Source organism: Musa acuminata, chromosome BXJ2-5 (genome assembly GCF_036884655.1).
Source record: "Musa acuminata AAA Group cultivar baxijiao chromosome BXJ2-5, Cavendish_Baxijiao_AAA, whole genome shotgun sequence".
In the NCBI taxonomy this organism is placed as follows: domain Eukaryota; kingdom Viridiplantae; phylum Streptophyta; class Magnoliopsida; order Zingiberales; family Musaceae; genus Musa; species Musa acuminata.
Window position 1 is genome coordinate 45726375 of NC_088342.1, and position 18729 is coordinate 45745103.

Below are 18729 nucleotides of genomic sequence, written 5' to 3' on the forward strand. Positions count from 1 at the left end.
TGCAAGTGAGAGGCAACATGTGATATTGAACAGTTAACATACATATACATATTAAGTGGTATGAACAAATCCGATAGCATTAAGGATCAAAAATGATAAATGATGATCAACATCCAGAATTTTTCAGACAATATCAAATGCTACTAATTAAATTATACCTTCAAGATCGAAACTATCAGACAGCTGCATTTGCTGTGGCATACGTGAAAATCAAGTGAATTGGATCTAAAACGAAAAATATGACGAAATTGAAGTAACTCCAAGATTCACATAATTGCAGGACGCATTTTAGAAGACAAAATGATGGTACATTCTTTGTGAACGCCAAAGACAATGGCATGCATACAACAGAGCAGGTTCTGATATCAGCTGAATTCCATATCAAACTGAGACCTACGACAACTTCGACCTTCATACACACTGAATTCATGAAAATGAATAATTACGATGATATCTTCTAAACAAGTGCAAATGCTCTGGCTAATAGTGGTGAAATACTACAAACTATACCTCAAGTGCTGGTGCAAATATATGCAACTCCTGAAGAAAGCATCACACTAACATAACTCACAACCCTGTGATCATCATGAAATAGTTTACTCCAATAACATGACCTCAGCCGCAATAGTGCACAAAGTTGCATGGTCATGCTTCCTAATCTCGAAGACCAAGTTCGAGCTCCAGCTCGTCGTCCTCTTCAAACAGTCTCAGGAGACGAGCATGTTGCTCTTCCCTCTTCTTTTTCTGCCAAAGCTTGAAAAGAAAAACCGACACAAGCACAGTTCCTGCAATTGCCAAGCATATGAAAAATACTTCACGGCTCATGTTGCTAGCAGACTTAGAAGGGTTAGCCTCTGCCTTGGCTGCATCATTTGAACTTGATGGATCGTCAGCCAGAACTACAACAAAAGAGAAGTCTACTCACATGCATGAACAACTAGATTAAGATAGAAAAGAGGAAGTACAAGACACTCGAAATGACAAAAGAGAAACTAAGATGAAAATTCAGATCATAAGTATCACTGAACAAAAGCATCTAAAATGTTCTTAGTAAAATAGAATTATTGGGCACAAGTTAATTTCTCTTGGGCACACCATGTGCCAACATTACATGTCTTGCTGGCACATTATAAATTAAAGTATGTGGTGTCCATCACAAGTTAACAGATTGCAGAATTGTGTGATAGTACTTCCTGACCATTATGGACCATTGTTTTAGCATAGTATGACCTGGCCATCATGCATCAAAATTCACAGAGACAAGAAATGTGGTCTAAATAAGGGATTAAAATTGTCGGTGCAAACCGAGCATAACAATATAAGATATACTGAAGAACATCTAAGTAGACTTACTGACTGAAGCAGTCTGAACCTCAAGTTGCTAAATTGGAATCTATTCTGTGAGTTCTCCAATCTTATTTAATTTCCAAGTGATTTAGTATTATTCTATATAGAAAATCCTGGATCACCAAAAACAAATTTCATATGTTACATTTTAGACACTGTAACCATCTCAAATCCTCCAGATCATGAAGGTCTAAGCAATGGTGGTAACAAGGTTAATTTAAACATAGTTATCGACATTAGCTTTTCGGACCAAACAATAATCCAGTATCAACACTAGCAGATCTCAGTCTATCTAGTGACAACTGACAAGGGCATTTAAATCAATAGGACAACTAGAAGAATCCCATGGCTGGAAGAACAATTGGCAAGATACCCATTCCTCCGACATAAGATGAAGGTTGGAAAAAAAAAATGTCGAAAAGAAAGAACCAATATTTTTTTAATAAGAAAACTAATATTTGATGACAAGTGCTGCAACCAATTAAGACATGTTACAACAAACATGGGTTTTATAGTTTCAGCCTTAATCCCGTCAGATCATTACTGACAATTTGTTTAAGGTAGAACTCAGATTTTCCTATATAGAGTGACAAAAAATCTTCGGTCCCAACATTTGTTTTCATGTTTGCACGAAAGAAAGACAAGCAAGTTCGGTTCAGAACGAAGTTCCTTGTAGTCCGGATCAGAATTCTAACCATTTGATTTCCAACTAGAACCCAAAATCGACATGAAACTTCTTTTCTCTGAAGAGTTAATTCCTAGTTTCAATTTTATGAAGACAGACAAAAACCTGCCAAACTGACCCCTGCAAAATTCTGTAAAAGTTTTTTTTTTTCCCCAATAACTCGAATGATGTCTGAGAACGACACACAATTTGCCTATTTCTAGCGGCATCCTGCAAACAACTTGCTAATTTCTGGAACAACTCAATTGTTTCCATAACAAACATCATTCTTAACTACGAATAAGATTAAATCAACCAGGCAAGTGGAGCAGAAGATAAAAAGAAGTGATTCGATTCAAACAACACCTTCAAAAAACGTAGGACATTGTGATTCAGAAGTAACGAAGAGCTAAAACCAAGAGTTGGGCGTGCCTCCTACGAGATCTCAAAATGAGATCTCAGATACCAATTCTGGATCAGGGATCAAGGAAAAGTGCGAACCTGCGGTCGATTGAAGAGATATCGCGACGATGAGGAGGAGTAGCTTCTTCGATCGCCCACCGATGTCTCCGCTCATCCCTCCTTTCTTCTCCGTTGCGACGCCAGTGGTGTTCTCCTCCGCTCGTTCGTCGTGAAATCGAGATTTTAGGTGCTTTATGATTAACCAAAAACATAAAAAGAAATGCTTTATATAAAGCAAGGCTATTAATAAATCGATCCGACCCGATTTGATATGAGATCCATTACGATAGAATCCGATATGGAACGAAGTCTGACCCATTGACTCAACCCCATCTAATTATAAACGGAATTGGACGCTAATGTTGACCCAATCTGGGCAAGACACGTAGAACTTTAATTTTTTGTATCGATTCTGATCCGATCCGATTCGAGTTGTTTCCGGGAGAGATTGAGGTCAAGTTGATCCGATAAGGGAGAGATCCGATCCAAAATATAATTAAATATATTATATATTGAAACACTGATCTATTTTTGCATTATCCCTAAATCTGTCAGTATTTCATAAAAGTACAGTTTGTTCATTTTGTAATTATATAAAAGGGTTCTCAAATCTCTGGATTTTTGCATGTTAGTCCTTTTAGTGGATGACGGAATAAGGCTTTAGGAAGTTTGTAACAATAATAAAATTTCAAGGACTTGTTCAGAAAGTTCGAGAGGCTTGAGGAGCTATACGTACCCGCTCCACCCTTTCTCGAGCGTGACCTCGATCTCCCTTTCTCTCCCTCTCTCTCGTAGAAGTGTGGTGGGAGACAACGACGCTGGCGAGCGCCGGTGGCAAATGACGGTGAGTGTTCGAGGCCAAACCTCCTCCTTCTCTATTTCTCTCTCTCCCCTCACACTTCCGTCTCTCTCAGTCACTCTGCTTCCCTGTTTCTCTCGGTCCCAGAGATCCGGTGCTCCGCGATCGTAATATCTTTCCTGAGCTCCTCCACAGCCCTCTCCTGGTCTCGCGAGAGAAGGCACTTGCTGCCGCCGTGTGAGGTGGAAGGCGAGGAAAGGCTTCGTTAAGGTTCGGTGAGCCGGATCCGATCGGATATCCGATTTCCGGTGGAGCAGATCTGGATTGTATTTATGGGCTTATTTTTAGATTACGTGACATAGATCTAATTAGATTCTAATTATGTTTATCTTTTTATAAAAAGAAAATTCAATTATGGTAGGATTCTCTGCGAGATAAATTGATGGAAGCAACTCTCTTAGACCTCTGCTTTTGTCTATATAAAACTTCTAGGGATCGTATCAAGATCTTTTCTCACCTCGATAGGTATTGAAAATACGAAGAGAGGAGAGTCTAACTTCTTTTCTGTGTAGATTCGCCGGCGCATGCAGATCACGATCGAGGTATCCTGTTGATTATCGTGTTCAAAAGATACGCAACATAATACAATACTTGATTTCAATCCCAGCATTAAATTTTGTATAATAGTTTTTATTTTACACCTATTCAGCCAAACTACCCCGTACCAGATTGTATCGCCACTCGATCTTCAACCTGGATCTCACAAATTAATCTACCTTTAACAATTGATAATTGAAAGTTAGGCTTTGAAATGTTAATGGCATTTGCAAAAACGTGAATTAAGAAGACTTTCTGCAGTATTTACTTGAATTGGTTAGGCATGGACATAGGAATCCATTTAATCGTATATAGATAGCCTACATGATCATTTGTTAAATATTGATTATTTTGACTCGCTGAGGAATACAAATACAATAGTCGATCTGTATAATATCTTTGTTTGGATTTGTAATTATTTTCCCAGTGGCTCTATTTATGTTCTTGTTGTAAGTGTAACAATCTGTATTGCATAGAATACTCAATCCTATACCCGTGAGTCATATAAATTTGTGTTTTGCAATTTTCTTGTTGCAAGGAACTTTCGTTGCCTAGATGGCGTGCTTCTGTTCATAAGTCTTTCTAACATAATATTTCCTTTTGAGTGTTACATGTGTTTTTCCAAATCTTTATAGGAACTTCATGGTGTTTTTGAAGCTTAGATTTCTCCTATCTCTTGCTATACATGTGATTCTTGTACTTGTTAAGGGCTCCTAGAATCTTTTTGTGTACGGAACAAAGAGGGAGACCAAATGTTAACATCTAGGTCATATTGTTACTTTGCAGGAAATTTGAACATAGCCATGAATTTTCTCATACGAGCTGCCCATCCTGTAGTTCCTGAGGTGTCCAATGTTGCAGAGACTGAGAATCACAAGGGTGTAACACCTATTTCAAGACAAACTTCTACTTTGGAGGGCCTTATTGCAGAAGACCCATTTCAAAGTCCTTCTACAGGGGATGATGCTGATACAGACAGTGATGTAATTACTGACGTAGGTAGCTCAACACCAGCTCCAACTTCCAAAAACCAAGGAAACCATACTGATGTATTAGAAGACGATGGTTGGATAACAATTCCATATAGTATGTCCACTTGCATATCTTATCACTTTTTCAAGCATCTTAAGAGTCATATATTTATCTCAATTCGCAGAGACATCCCTGGAACATGGATAAGCAAGTGTGTTGACCTAAATGTTGCTAATGTAAGCTGGTGTTATTAACTGTTACATCAATAATAATTGTGAAGCTTGAAACTGTTCCTGATTGTTTTTCTTATCAATTCAGTATTAGCTACCAAAACTTTCTATAACATTAGTTTACAAGCTCTAGGACTAGGAACCAAAAGATACTAAAACATGTTCTAGATGGTTAATCTGGTTGCAGTTTTCAGTTTCAAAAGTTTTTTCTTGTTTATCTTGGTTATAAACTTTTATTGAGTATGCTCATTCACATTGTTGAGACTGACCTTCATTATGTGTTATGTGATTTGGTTGTTGGTCACAGAAGAATATCGGATATAAGATTAAAGAACATAATTCTTTGGTTTTGATTTGCATATGCAAATAAGTCTTGAACTGTCTCTTTGGGCCCTCATGAAATTGGTTGATTTTTGTAGTCATTTGGAATGATACTTATCTAAAAGGTATAGACAGGTGCATCGTGCTATAGTTGTTGTTCACTTTTCCTTTTACCTTTTGCTTCGTTTTTGTATTCTTACCCATCAAACTTTGACATGATTAACCTTTATGTTTTCGTTAGAACTTATTTGTAATCCATTTGATGTTTTTATTGAACCATTTTGATCAAACATTGACGGAGTAGCGGAATATGATTTTAAAATGCATATATTGAAAAGTGAAGTTAAGGAATTCTGTGTATTCAATTCCATAAAGCTTGGTTCAATCAAGGCTTATCTGAATACAATGTTTATAATGCTTCATCGTTTTTAAATCTTAAAGCTGTTTTATTTCATTGTCCAATTGGTTTTACTTTTATGCTTACACTTGCAGAGGAGCTTCCAGACAATTGGACTGATGCAGCAGATATTCAACAGCTGAGGTCCTTGGACCGTTCATTCATTTTTCCTGGTAGCTACTTCTTTCTATTCTGAATTATTTTTTCTTAGTCCTGAAAATAGTACTTTTTCTAAGATCTGAATTGTTTTTTTTTCTCAGGTGAGCATATGCATATACTGGTTTGCCTGTCAGCATGGAAACAGGAGTCTGAAATCATAACTCCATTTAGAGTTGCTGCCGCAATGTCTAGAAATGGTAAATCCAGCTCAAATAAAAAGCAACATATTGAAACTCTAGGGAAGCCATCTAGTCCAGTCAGTCTGAATGGGATTGTAAGTAGCATACCTGAAGAAACCGTCGACCAAAATGCGGAAAACAATAGTGAAACCCTTTCATCTGCAAGTGATTTGAGTCCTAAAGATGATATTTCTGCAACTGAGTCTCTCCTCCGTATGGAGTCACATAAACAGCAAACTGAGATTATACTTGAAAGTTTTAAAAATTCAAATTTCTTCATCAGAATCATCGAGTCAGATGAACAACTTTGGTCTAGAAGAAATGACCCTTCTGCCATGAATTCTGAGGTAGTAGGGAGAAGAAGCCACCCTAATAATGGATCAAAAAAGGTCCCAAAGAGCAATGTTTTCAGTGCAGTAGTTGATAAGGGTAGTTTTGATGGCAACGCATCTGGTGGAGTAGCTAGAGATACTGTCAAATGCTATTCTTTGTCCAATGGTGACATAGTGGTATGTTTACAGCAGCTTGGTATTTTCTTATTTGCAAGTCATGGAGAAATTATATAAACCTTGTAGTACTTGCACATGATATCTAAGTGTGGATTATTCGATTACTTGCAACTATTTGCCTGTTGTCATATTCTATGATCTTTTTTCAAGTAGTCATTCCAATAATATATTTCTGTTCTCCTTCACCAGAAATTATGTAATTTAGATGGTTAAAACAGACATATAAGGACACTGTTTTATACTATACTGACTACAGAGTTTTGGGGTCTCTTTGGCACCATGTAACATGTCCAACAAATCATCAGGAACATTATGTTTGACTTATGTTATGATAATAATACAATTTTCGACACCTTATATGTTTACTTTCTTGAGGTTTGAGGGTACGAAGACATTGAATGTAATGTTAAATTCTTGGATTAGACATTTTCTTGCAAGTCTCTCACTGCTGATGATCGGCATGCTTCATTAGGTTAATTCAGTAGTATTGAAAGGTTAGGTAGCATGATGCTTGGTACCAATTTAATATGGTGTTGGATATTGTGGCGATTCATTAGTTTATTTTGTGTTGCATTAGAGAACTCCGTAAGAAGTTTGCATATAACATCTGTTTTTTTTTTTTCCATTTTCCTTCCTCTGTGCCTAGCCATGTGAGCATAAGCAAATAATTTTTTTTGGAAATTCTTTAAAAATTGCTCTAATAGAACAGTGTTCTTCTTTAAAATTTTTTACTAGAACTTCTTTTAGTGCTCATACTGCATATTTAATACCATCGAAGGTGGTTGACAACATATCAGGTAGGAAGAGATGACTTCATGGGGAGGATGAGGAGATGGAGGAAGAGAGAGGAATGAGAGAAATAGAGAAAGGGAGAGAAAAAATAGCTGTAACAGTTGTCATTTAGAAGAAAACAAAGAATACATATACCGAGCTGCAGGCTCATCGCCAGTATGATTTGGTAGGCTTACCATCCGGTATCGTTCGGTAGACTTACTGAACTATCGACAGCCTGATAAGTTTGGTACTCGTTATCTATGGCTGGTAAGCTCAGCATGATGAACTTATCGGGCTGTACAATCCATAGTTAACCAGACCGGTTGGGGCAACGAGCTCGACACAGTGAACTTAGTGGATGCCTGAGTGACACAGTCCATCCCAAACTGGACTGAGTGAAATCGTTGGATTCACATATAGGTTCTCTACCGAACCAGTAAATACTGGTTTGTACTGACTTGGTGCAGGTAGTGTTTTAAATCTTGATCAGAACAAAACCTTACATAAGGGAGTCACTCATTTGTGCTCAGTTCTAATGCCTTGATATTAATATAAGTCAAAGTTGTGCTCTTGCTTTCTATATCTTTGCTTTTTATTTTATAGTGATCAATGCTTAGATGAATACAAGTCATACTTGTTGCTTTTTCAAAATCTTGCTAACATATTTTCTAGTAATCCATTTACAGCTTGCCATTGCGAGCCATCAGGATGCATTTAGTTCCAATGTCTAGTGGTTGGAAAGAACCTCAACGACACTACTAGCTTGAAAACATTATATTTCTATCAAATCCCTTTGATGGATAAAGTTGACTATGATTTACTCTGTTATAGCTTATGCAAAGGCTAAAATCTTCATACATGGAATTGTCAGAGGTTCCTCAAGTTTGTTTCTACTGATATTTGTTTCTAAATGACATGCCAGGGGTATCATTTATATCAATCAAATATGCTAATATATCAATATATTGTGCTAAATCTGTCTGTTGCATTGATGCAGGTTCTTTTAGAAGTTAATGTTGGAGTGAACAATTTAAAAGATCCTGTCCTTGAGGTTATTCAATTTGAGAAATACCAATCTAGTAATTCTGCTTTCGAAGACCATAACAATCTGCTGGTTCCAAATATTGACGATCCATGTCGGGAGCTGCTTAATTGGTTGATTCCTTTGGATCGCACATTACCTTCTTCTCGTCCACTCTCACCTCCATTAACATCAAGCGTATCACAAAAGTCAGCATATCCTGCTTCTGGGTCGCAAATTTTTTCTTTTGGTCACTTCAGAAGCTACTCCATGCCTTCATTTCCTCAAATTACAGGACCACCTGCCTCTATAACTTCATTTTCTAGCTCAAAACCTGCTTTTGATCTTGAAGATTTTGATCGCTTGTCACAAGAGAAGCTCATGAAAAATCAAGATACAAGAAATGAGGGGCTTTTATCATTTCGAGGTGTCGCACTGGAGCCACAACGTTTTTCTGCACACTGTGGCTTAGAAGGCATATATTTACCTGGCAGGAGGTGGCAACGAAAGCTTGAAATTATACAACCAGTTGAAATCCATTCTTTTGCTACTGAATGCAATACAGAGGATCTCCTTTGTGTTCAAATAAAGGTATTAATGCTGTTTTTTTTCCTCTAGTTTCTTTTGTCCATTCCATACAAGGCGTATGCTCTCTTTCGCAGAACGTGTCTCCAGCTCATATACCAGAAATAATTATATTCTTGGATGCCATAGCTATTGTCTCTGAGGAGGAGGCATCAAAATGTGGTCCACCTCTATTGCTGCCAATTGCAAGCATTGAGACAGGAAATGGCCATAGCTTACCAGATCTTCCCCTCAGGTTCTTTCAAATAGTCCCATTTTGTTGCTTCTCTATTGTTGTTGATTTGTTATATAGCATTACAGATGTGCACCAAATTCCTAATGGCATAGTCTCATGGAATGCAAAGGTGCACTTAAGAAAAACTCTTGGATGCTTGAGGTAAGATGTGTAGATAAAGTGCATGATTGTTGAAGCAAAGCAGAAACAATCATCTTTTGTTTTAGAAAATAAAAGAAATATCAATGAGAATTAGCAAAAATGTCACAAGTTTCATATTCTAAATTCTTAGAGAGCAAATAAAAGGATAGAAAGTAAACTTTTAACAGAAACAATAATAAAATGATATATTAATTAATTAATTAGTTGATGGATCAAAAGATCAAAAATTAATTATTTATGAATATAATATAATTTATATATTTTTTAGTATTAGAAAAACATTATAAAATGAAACAAAATGGAATGTAAGATAGTAATAAAAAATGTTGGTAAAATAAAAGTTTGATTATACTTCAGTTTTAGAAACATTAACAAAAAAAGGAATTCTGAAAGGCTAAAAGTAAGAAAAATAGAAAATTGCTAATGAAATAAAATATTGAAGAAATATGACTTTGATTGATTGAAGAGAAACTTTTTTCTAATGTAATTATATTGGATTCTATAGTGCTGAAACTGAAAACCATTACAAGTTCTTTTCCTAAATGTTCTGTATTGGATCTATTCTGTTTATCAAAGTCATTCTTTTTTAAGAGGAAAAAAGAGATTTTGTGGACTCTTTGAGAAGTCTCATCATTATTAGAAATTCTCATCCAAAGAGTCTATCTTTAATTGGAATGACAATGATTATTAGAAAAAGAAAAAGAACCCAAAGGTGAATTTTTTGCTGTATTCTTTCTGATGTAGTGGAGGTATGTATCCATCACATCTTTGTCATCTGTTTCTTGTCCTTCCACCATAAAGTGATGCCTATTGTAGAGGCGTCTCTTCTATTATCTTACTGTCTCCTTTTCTTTCTTTATTGACCTTGACAATTTAGGTGAAGTCAATGAAGCCTGTGCCTGGGCTGACTCTCTCCTGCTGCTTTAGCATGGAAAGTACATGTCTCATTGAATTCACCTAGCCTGGCTCCTTCAGAGGTGAACTAGCAGCACCTTGCTTTGCCCAAGCACCTAGGTGCGCACCTTGCTCACCTTAATCAGCACTGTGACTACTAAATATGTTCCAAATTGCACTTCACATGGCTGCCTATAGAATATTTCTGTCACTTAGCCACATTGTGGAGGTAATTGTTTGACTTGCATATTGACTGATGTGACCATAATGTGTGATAAATTGCATATGCAAAATTTCAGCAGCATGTGAGGCCACACATTGTTAGACGGCTATATTTTGCTATCACACAAGAATGTAGTTGTATTCAGAGTATGGTTTGCTTTATTGGTCGATACCGTTCTACCAATCAGTTGTCGGTACGATACATACCTAGCTGTATCGACACATAGTACACTAGGGTATATTGATGTACTGCTCGTATTGATCCTCTATTGGACTGGTACGTACTACTCGTACTGAGTGGTACGTTTCGGTACGTCAAACCTTGATTTATACTACACCAAGTAAATTATTAGTAGGAAGGGAGCTAAGACTATACCTAGGTGGATGGGGAGTAGTGATAAATGGGGTGAGGGTGGAAGGGGAATTTGATATTGATTATGATCTTATTTTAGATTTCTAGATAAAATAACCTTAGATATTGGTCAAAGAATAAAGAAAATCAAAAGCAAAAGGCTTATGTAGTGTAGAACTATGTAGGTGAGATATGCAAAGGATTAAATCAATTCAAAATAATATTTAAGAACCACAGCATTTCAAGGCTTATTGGTAAATCAACAATATATTGATATAATTATACTGGGAAAGAACAAACATATGGATATAATTACAGAAGAAAGGAGAAAAGAATAGAGGTAAAAGGAGAAACAAGGAATTAATCATCTATGGGATTGGTAGAGCTGAGAGGATATCAGGACTCAATTGATAATTTATAGAGGTTAAAGTAGCAGCATATTTTTCTGACATCATGACTGAAGGAATATTCTCATATCCTTTAGTATCTATATACCTATCTTGTACAGGTAGCAAGGATTTTAATTTCGAATGATACCGCTCAATACCGTTGATCTATCCTCATATCAGACGATACGAGGCTATATCGGGCGGTAACGGTTGATATTTCGATCGTTACCGCCCGAAACAGGTCGGTAACAGTCAATTTCGACTATCGCCGCCTACTACCAGGTGATATCAACTTGGTTGTGGCCTGGCTGCGGCGAGGGAAGAAGAAGTATTAAGGGAGAAGAGAGAGAATCGGGAGAACCTCGATGCTTCTCGATCTGGCGCCGCCCTCCCTCGACAATCCTGATCCAGGAGGTAACGGAGAGGCAATGACTCAGTTTCTTCACCGAAGACCAGAGACGCTTGCGGCCTTCATCGCATTCTTCACCGAAGGCTGAAAACGTCTGCAGCCTTCAATGTCTTCGCTGAATGCCACAGATAAGAAGGCTGCGTTCTTCTCCTCGTCTGATGCGACGAGGAGAAGAAAAGGAGGAGACCAGTGATTTAAAAAGCGCTAGGCGCCAAAAGGCGCCAAGGTCCAAAAACGCCCGAGGCGCTAGGCGCTCGCCCAGGCGCTCGCCCGAGCGAAGCGAGGCGCTAAAATATAAAAATATAAAATATAATTAATAAATATAATTATTTAAAATTTTAAATAAAAATATAAAAATATATAATATAATTAATAAATATAATCACATTAACAGTATAAACCTGCTGACGGAGAAACGAGGAAGCAGCGGCGAGCGGCGGCAGCAGCGGCGGCGAGCGGCGGTAGCAGTGGCGGCAGCGGCAGCAGCGGCGGTGAGCGGCAGCAGCGGCGGCAGCGGCGAGCGGCGGCAGCGGCAGCGGGAAAGGGAAAGGGAGCGGAAGGCGCGAGCAGCGGGAGGCCTCGAGGGAGGCGCGAGCAGCTGGAAGGCTCGCGGGAGGGCTCGCAGGAGGCGAGAGGGCTCGCGGGAGGCGCGAGCAGCGGGAGGGCTCGCGGGAGGCGCGAGCAGCGGGAGGGCTCGAGGGAGGCGCGAGCAGCGGGAAGGCTCGCGGGAGGGCTCGCAGGAGACGCGAGCAGCGAGAGGGCTCGCGGGAGGCGCGAGCAGCAGGAGGGCTCGCAGGAGGCGCGAGCAGTGAGAGGGCTCGCGGGAGGCGCGAGCATCGGGAAGGCTCGCGGGAGGCGCGAGCAGCGACAGCGGCGAGCAGCGGCAGCGGGAGCGAGCGACGAGATCGCGATCGGGATCGGCAGCGACAGCAGGTTAGGGTTGGGGTTATATCGGTTTAGTTGGTTCGATTGAACCAACTAACAACCGAACCAGGACCGAACCAGACCTAAAATTCTGGTTCGGTTTACCCAGGCGCTCGCCCGAAGCGCCCAGCGCCTGGGCTCGGGCGAGCGCCCAGGCGGCGCCTAATTGAAGCGCGCCGCCTGGGACATTAGCGAGGCGCTCGGGCCTCGCCTCGCCTCGCCCGAGCGCCTAGGCGAGCGCCCGAGCGCCTTTTGCAATCACTGGAGGAGACATCATCGAAGTAGCGTACGCCTCCTTTTTTATATATTATTTTTATATATTGATTTTTATATTTTTATATATATTATATATATACATATCGAGCGGTACACCCTGGTGTACCGCTCGGTATGCTCATACCATACCGTACCAAGCAAAGCACAATATGTCGGTACGATACGAAATTACGAACCTTGATAAGTATTTCTATCAAGGTATGCAATACCGTACCGTACCGGTGTTTCGAGATTGTCTCGGTACAGTACGGTACTGGCGTACCGAGCGGTACACCAGGCGTACCGAGCGGTACACCAGGCGTACCGAACAATTTTATATATTTTCTCCTTACTGTAGCACTGCTACAGTGTAGTACTGTAGTATTGCTATAGTGTAATACTGTAGCACTGTACCGGTACCGAGCGGTCCGCGTACCGGTATGTCGTCGGACCGGTACATACTGCCCGTACCGGACAGTACGATTCGGTATTGCATACCATGATTTCTATAACACTTATCAAAAATAAATACATTTATTCAGAAAGCAATAATAAATTAAGCTAAAACCTATTGTGCAATCATACAAAGTAGAAAAAGTGAGCCCTTGGGTGCATTCAACTAAATGACTAATCAAAACAACACACTGCTTAATGTAGAAAAAGTTTTTTGCTTACACATTGTCTTGTGTAAGAGGACCAGCGGAAGCTGGAACAATATGGTAAGAAGCTTGACTCTCTCTCTCTCTCTCTCTCTCTCTCTCTCCCCTCTTTGTTGCAAAATCCCTTGCTGGGCAACGAAATTGCAAGTGGGTCTGGCTGAGTGGCTTAATGCGTGACCATCCCTGATTATAAGTATTCCTATTCACTTTGATTCTTGTCTTTTATCATCTCGTACTTCTTTTATTTCTTTATTGTTATGGATTAACATGAAGTGTTCACTAGCAGTGCAGTATGGATGGTAGCTAAATCATGCCTATGGCTTACAATAGACTTTGATCTTATATAGAGCATTTATCATATGTCAGTACGCTGGCATGGACCAGACTCATACTAAGTTCAATTATAGACTGACATGGGTCCAGTACCCAAAATATCAATTCTTGGCTATAACTATTTTATTAGATATTTTGATACACTTTATTTCTTTTTCTTATGTGACGAAACAAAAACTAAATAATATTGTATTATATATACTTTATTTGTATTTTTTTCTTTCTGAATATACAACAATAAGAAGACCATAAGTCCAACTATTTGGGGTCGGCTATATGGATCTGTTGTCCCTATTGAGATCTATAAAAAGCCTTTTCCCTTTCTGAACATAAAGTTGGATGTTTCCTAGTTGTAATAATTAGCTGCATACTCTGTATCTACTATCGTGGCATCACCCGGTATCAGTCTACAAAAAGTAGTCACTCTAGTTTGATCTTCATTTGCAAGCATCTTAATTGCTTAATATTTTGTCGATATGAGATTGATTATGGAATTATTATTAAATGAATAATTGTTGCTTGAGGAACTTCAAATTGATTTTCAATGGGTTTATATTAATCGTACTGGCTCTGTTACATTTTTCATTCAAATTGTAAATATTAGTATTCAATTCAATATTTATATGATCAGAGATAGTCACTTATAACTCATTAAATAGTGGTGATCAGTCAAAATGAGTGCTTTATATCATCTCACAATAATTACGTTTTCAGGAGAGGTGAAGAACATTCTTTTATTCTCAAGTTGGCAACTACAGCAAACAAAGATCATAAGGGCAACAATGAGGCAATTCCATATTCAAGAACAGGTGCAGCTGCATCAAATACACATAAGATGTCAAGTATTAGTGAAGGGGTGACAGTTTTTTCCCCTGTAAATCAATTTGCCATCTTGGTATCTTGTCGTTGCAACTATACAGGTACGATGGAGACCCTGGATGACATAATTGCTCCTTTCAAGATTTTTTAGTTAATAGTTTAATCTTAAGTCTTGTAATTTATTTTCGCCATAGAGTCAAAATTGTTCTTCAAGCATATAACAGATTGGCAACCACGTATTGCAAGGGATCTTATGATCTCCATAACATCAGAGTCTCATCAGCAAACCGGTAGTCCTAATGTAAGAGCACCTCAACTTCCTGTCAAGGTATTATAACTTTTGGTACTTCTTGCTTTTAGTAATATTCAAAATTTGGGTTTTGAACTCGAACATAAATAATGATTTCCAACCTTGTGACTTATTTCAGGTCTTAACCCTTAAAGCTACAAATTTATCATCTGAAGATCTTACATTTACTGTTCTTGCTCCGGAAACATCTTCCTCTCCTTCAGTTTTGTCATTGAGCTCAACACCAAAAGCCCCAATGAACTCATATGCTGCTTTTCATGATTATGTGCCAAGAATTAGGGACAAGAGTGAAAGCATTGTTCAGAGCCAGAGTTCAGTACATATTGCAACAAAATCTCAGAATGAGAGCCAACAGACTGCTATAAAGTCTGATGTAATTTCAAGAAACAGCTCAGGCCTTACACATCTATGGTTGCAGAGTGCTGTCCCCCTTGGGTAACATCATCTGCAATGTCCATCTTCCATCTCAATCTATAGTCTAAAAGCTCTCTTTTTGACATCATTCCATAATGACCCAGATGTATTCCTGCACGTTCAAGTGCCACAGTCAAGCTTGAGCTACTCCCTTTGACCGATGGGATAATTACACTTGATACTCTGCAGATAGCTGTTAAGGAGAAAGGTGTGTCTTACTTGATGCTTGGCATTCATTGAGAATGTTAATCTTTTCCATGCATGAGTCCATGAACAAAATTTGTTTGTGCCTTTGGGTAGTTAGAGGGAAGCCTTGCTTGTAAAGATCAACTTTTGGCAGCTTGGTAATACATAACGGTAGGTTTTGTACATTCAGTTGACAAGATTAAAATGGAACAGAACTATCACTTGAGTGTGAGAACAAACAGCAAGATGTACTGATTTTTCTATAGCAGTTTTGCTACACTTAACCACCAACATCCTCTCCCTCCAAAAAATTAATAGGAAACTAAAAAACATACCCACATACCCACACACATGGGAAATCTCTCTGGTTTAGTTTGTCTTGTATAGATAATCATCACAAGACAGTAATTTACGGTTGCTAACAAGGTTTCCTTCTCATGCATCTCTCTACAAAAACTATTTAGACAAACATGCATGCTATGTTATTCTCTGCAAAATTATATTGAAGTGTTTATATGTGCAAGCATGTATATATGAGATAAGTGAATTTCTCCAACTCCTATTTCAATTGCTTTTTTTTCTCATTAGTTACACATGCAGGAAAATTTTCCACCTTATGTATATCGTTAAATGAGACACAGATTTTCCTTAGAGAAGCCTTCCATGTGACTATAGGTTCTTACCTAAATCAGGTTTTTCCTCTCTACTAACGTTTCATAGACTTTGCCATCGCATTTGTGGACCGGGTATTGTGTTAATAGTGTAGATCTTAAGCTTGTTGTTTTATGTTATACCTTGTCAATCAGTCTATGTTTTTAACCCAATTATCATTTTAGTCAAAGCAGTAACTTGCTATCCATGCTTGATTCAATATCTCTTTTCTTGATATTCATCTATAACTACAATCTCATTTTCTGTTGGTGCTTGAATGGCATACATATTTTATCTTATTGTCCTATCTTATCTGTGTGCAGTCTGAGATTCAATACATAAGTATGATTGTTATCAAACATCATTATGTGAAGAAATTCATGCATACACTAGTTCTCATTTTTAAATGTTGAAAGTTCCATGTCATGTGATCAGCTAAATTTCTTCCCACATGTAAATTTGATGTCGAAATACCAAAGTTAGTTTTGCCTTTGATATTCTTGAGAGTTCTATCAAGTGAATAAAAATTTGCATTTATTTCCCTGTCTTTGAAGGAGAAATTTGTTTGTAGATTATCCTCCAATGTTATATCAGTTTGATATTCACAGTGTGTAAGTTGGTATTCAAAGAGATTGTTTTGGACATCAGATTCTAATATAAAGTGGATGAGTAGCTTTGTTTTGTGTTAGAATTATAAACATTATGTTTACTTGTGACAATTGGAACTTCATCAGTGCTTTTCCAATATCACAGGTTTGACATTCATACCAGAGCATTCTTTGATGATCCATGCAACTTCCAGTATTGCAACTGGAATCTCATAGAGCATGTCAAACTTCTGCCAACCATGATTTGATAGTGACAAACATCATGGTGGATCAAGTTGTTGCCTGCTAAAATTCGGTATGAAACAGGATGATGGAGGTTATATCCACAAGTTCTCATTCAAGAATAAATAGCTCTACTATCATCGTTTCTGGAACAGAAGCCAAAATTGTGCCTCGCTTTTCCTGTTGATACTTCCATTTTAAGTTGCTGAACCAGTGCTCAAATTTTGCAACCTGCTTTATGCATTTTGTTGTTGTACGCACCTTAGCACCTCATTTTTGCTTCCACATCAAAGAATAAGAGAGGAAAAACCACAGGAATTTTTTTGGTTAAATATCACTCAATTTGTCACTTCTGTAAATGACTCTGAATATTAGTTCAGTATCTTATTGCTTTCTTTCTGAAGAATGGATATGGTGACTAGATGTTCATGTAACATGTTGCCGGACGATAAAGATATCTGATTTCAACTACCAGCTAGAGAGATCCTCTGTGAGGCTAAACTTACTGTTCGTTGCAATCTTTTCCGATGTGTATGCACAGCAATAATTCTCCCACCAGAAATGTTGGAAAATGGAGATTCTGCTTACTGAAGTATAATCAGGCATAAGAGGCATTCTTAGATGTAAATTGATCCTATTTAGGGGTGACCAGAAAGCAATTTGCTTTATGTTACCATCTTGATGTCATAGATCGAAAATTGGTACGGTTTGGTCTTGCCCGAAGATGCAAGATCATCCTAGAGGGTCCTTGTGATGATCAGGTAAGGAGGTTGTTGTTGAGTCTAAGCTAGCAGGGACAGTTATGAGGTAGCTTCTAAGCATCCGAGGTCATTTCAAGGCAGGGTTAGAATGGGCTTCGGTCTCCTCGAGGGCCCTGCACAATAAGTCGATGTCAGGGGGATTTTTTAACTCGATCCTTTTGACGCTTAAAGTAGCTTTGTGGAATTAAGATAGTTTGGGGTTCAAAGTCTAATCCATGTTCAAGCATTGGGGATTGATTTTCATACTTGGGAAGTTACTTGAGGGGCACCCCGGTTGATTAGGATTGACTCATATGTCCTTCTACGGTGTATTCACGTGGACGGCCAACCCGCATAGCCCCTCGCATCACAGTACCAGCAGAGGACGACAAAGGGAGCGTCGCTTGTCAACCCTAATATTTGAAAATGCTGAGTTGGATGGTTCCTTATGGGTTGTCACCCACAAGGGCTAACTAGGAGAGGGCGCAGGTTGGCTCGATCACTTAGGAGGCACCACCCCCAATAGTCAACCCGAACTGCCTCCCATGTGACGATCCATGGTGGCTGACAGGTTGTTGCCCCCCTATCGATTGTAGAGGGGATGACCTGGACCTTATATCTTCTACGTTAACTCTTTAGTGGTGACCAATTGACGGGCTATGATTGATACCGGAATATTTTCTATCACTTTATGATGCTTGCTATGCTACTATAGTGTTCTTCATGTTTAGAGAGGGTGATTCATAGTATCAAATTGTTTATAGGATTCAAATTTTCATTCTATAAGGTAGAGGATCCAAATCCATAAGGGATGCTCCCATTGCACTTGTTTTAGTTTGTATCATGACTCAACTTTTATATTTACCCATCACTTGTCACCTTTGCCTCTCGCCGTTAGTTGTGTTCACCTCTACTTCTGCTCTCACCTGTCCTCCCCTCTTCCTCTATCG

The 18729-nt window shown here is 38.6% G+C and overlaps 2 protein-coding genes across 6 annotated transcripts; one reads left to right on the forward strand and one right to left on the reverse strand.

The window, feature by feature from the left end:
• Positions 1 to 265: 265 nt before the first annotated feature.
• On the reverse strand, positions 266 to 2667 carry LOC135613024 (uncharacterized). The gene is made up of 2 exons (XM_065109917.1): positions 2513 to 2667; positions 266 to 899 (listed from the first exon to the last, which is right to left on the reverse strand). Exons 1-2 carry the CDS (start codon positions 2586 to 2588, stop codon positions 655 to 657), a joined length of 321 nt encoding a protein of 106 aa, XP_064965989.1. The 5' UTR covers positions 2589 to 2667; the 3' UTR covers positions 266 to 654.
• Positions 2668 to 3207: 540 nt separating this feature from the next.
• On the forward strand, positions 3208 to 17434 carry LOC135585432 (uncharacterized). Of its 5 annotated transcripts, none has more exons than XM_065109919.1 (12): positions 3208 to 3317; positions 3388 to 3542; positions 4656 to 4955; positions 5885 to 5962; positions 6050 to 6636; positions 8408 to 9022; positions 9094 to 9251; positions 14544 to 14749; positions 14843 to 14976; positions 15077 to 15393; positions 15477 to 15580; positions 16963 to 17434. In XM_065109919.1, the coding sequence occupies exons 3-12, from the start codon at positions 4673 to 4675 to the stop codon at positions 17031 to 17033; spliced, it is 2553 nt and encodes an 850-aa protein (XP_064965991.1). In that variant the 5' UTR covers positions 3208 to 3317; positions 3388 to 3542; positions 4656 to 4672; the 3' UTR covers positions 17034 to 17434. The 5 variants fall into 5 exon arrangements, with proteins under 5 accessions (XP_064965991.1, XP_009402671.1, XP_009402670.1 ...); XM_009404396.3 differs by having other exon boundaries at positions 3228 to 3317; positions 3420 to 3542; XM_009404395.3 differs by lacking the exon at positions 3388 to 3542 and having other exon boundaries at positions 3231 to 3317.
• Positions 17435 to 18729: the final 1295 nt, after the last annotated feature.

Bases quoted from the DNA above. Each gene is read 5' to 3' on its own strand.
- LOC135613024 (XM_065109917.1), bottom strand. From the start codon at position 2,588: ATGAGCGGAGACATCGGTGGGCGATCGAAGAAGCTACTCCTCCTCATC. The intron at 900-2,512 runs GTTCGCACTTTT...CTTTTGTTGTAG, and splicing joins ATCTCTTCAATCGACCGCAG to TTCTGGCTGACGATCCATCA.
- LOC135585432 (XM_065109919.1), top strand. From the start codon at position 4,673: ATGAATTTTCTCATACGAGCTGCCCATCCTGTAGTTCCTGAGGTGTCC. The intron at 6,637-8,407 runs GTATGTTTACAG...GCATTGATGCAG, and splicing joins TGTCCAATGGTGACATAGTG to GTTCTTTTAGAAGTTAATGT. The intron at 15,581-16,962 runs GTGTGTCTTACT...CCAATATCACAG, and splicing joins GATAGCTGTTAAGGAGAAAG to GTTTGACATTCATACCAGAG.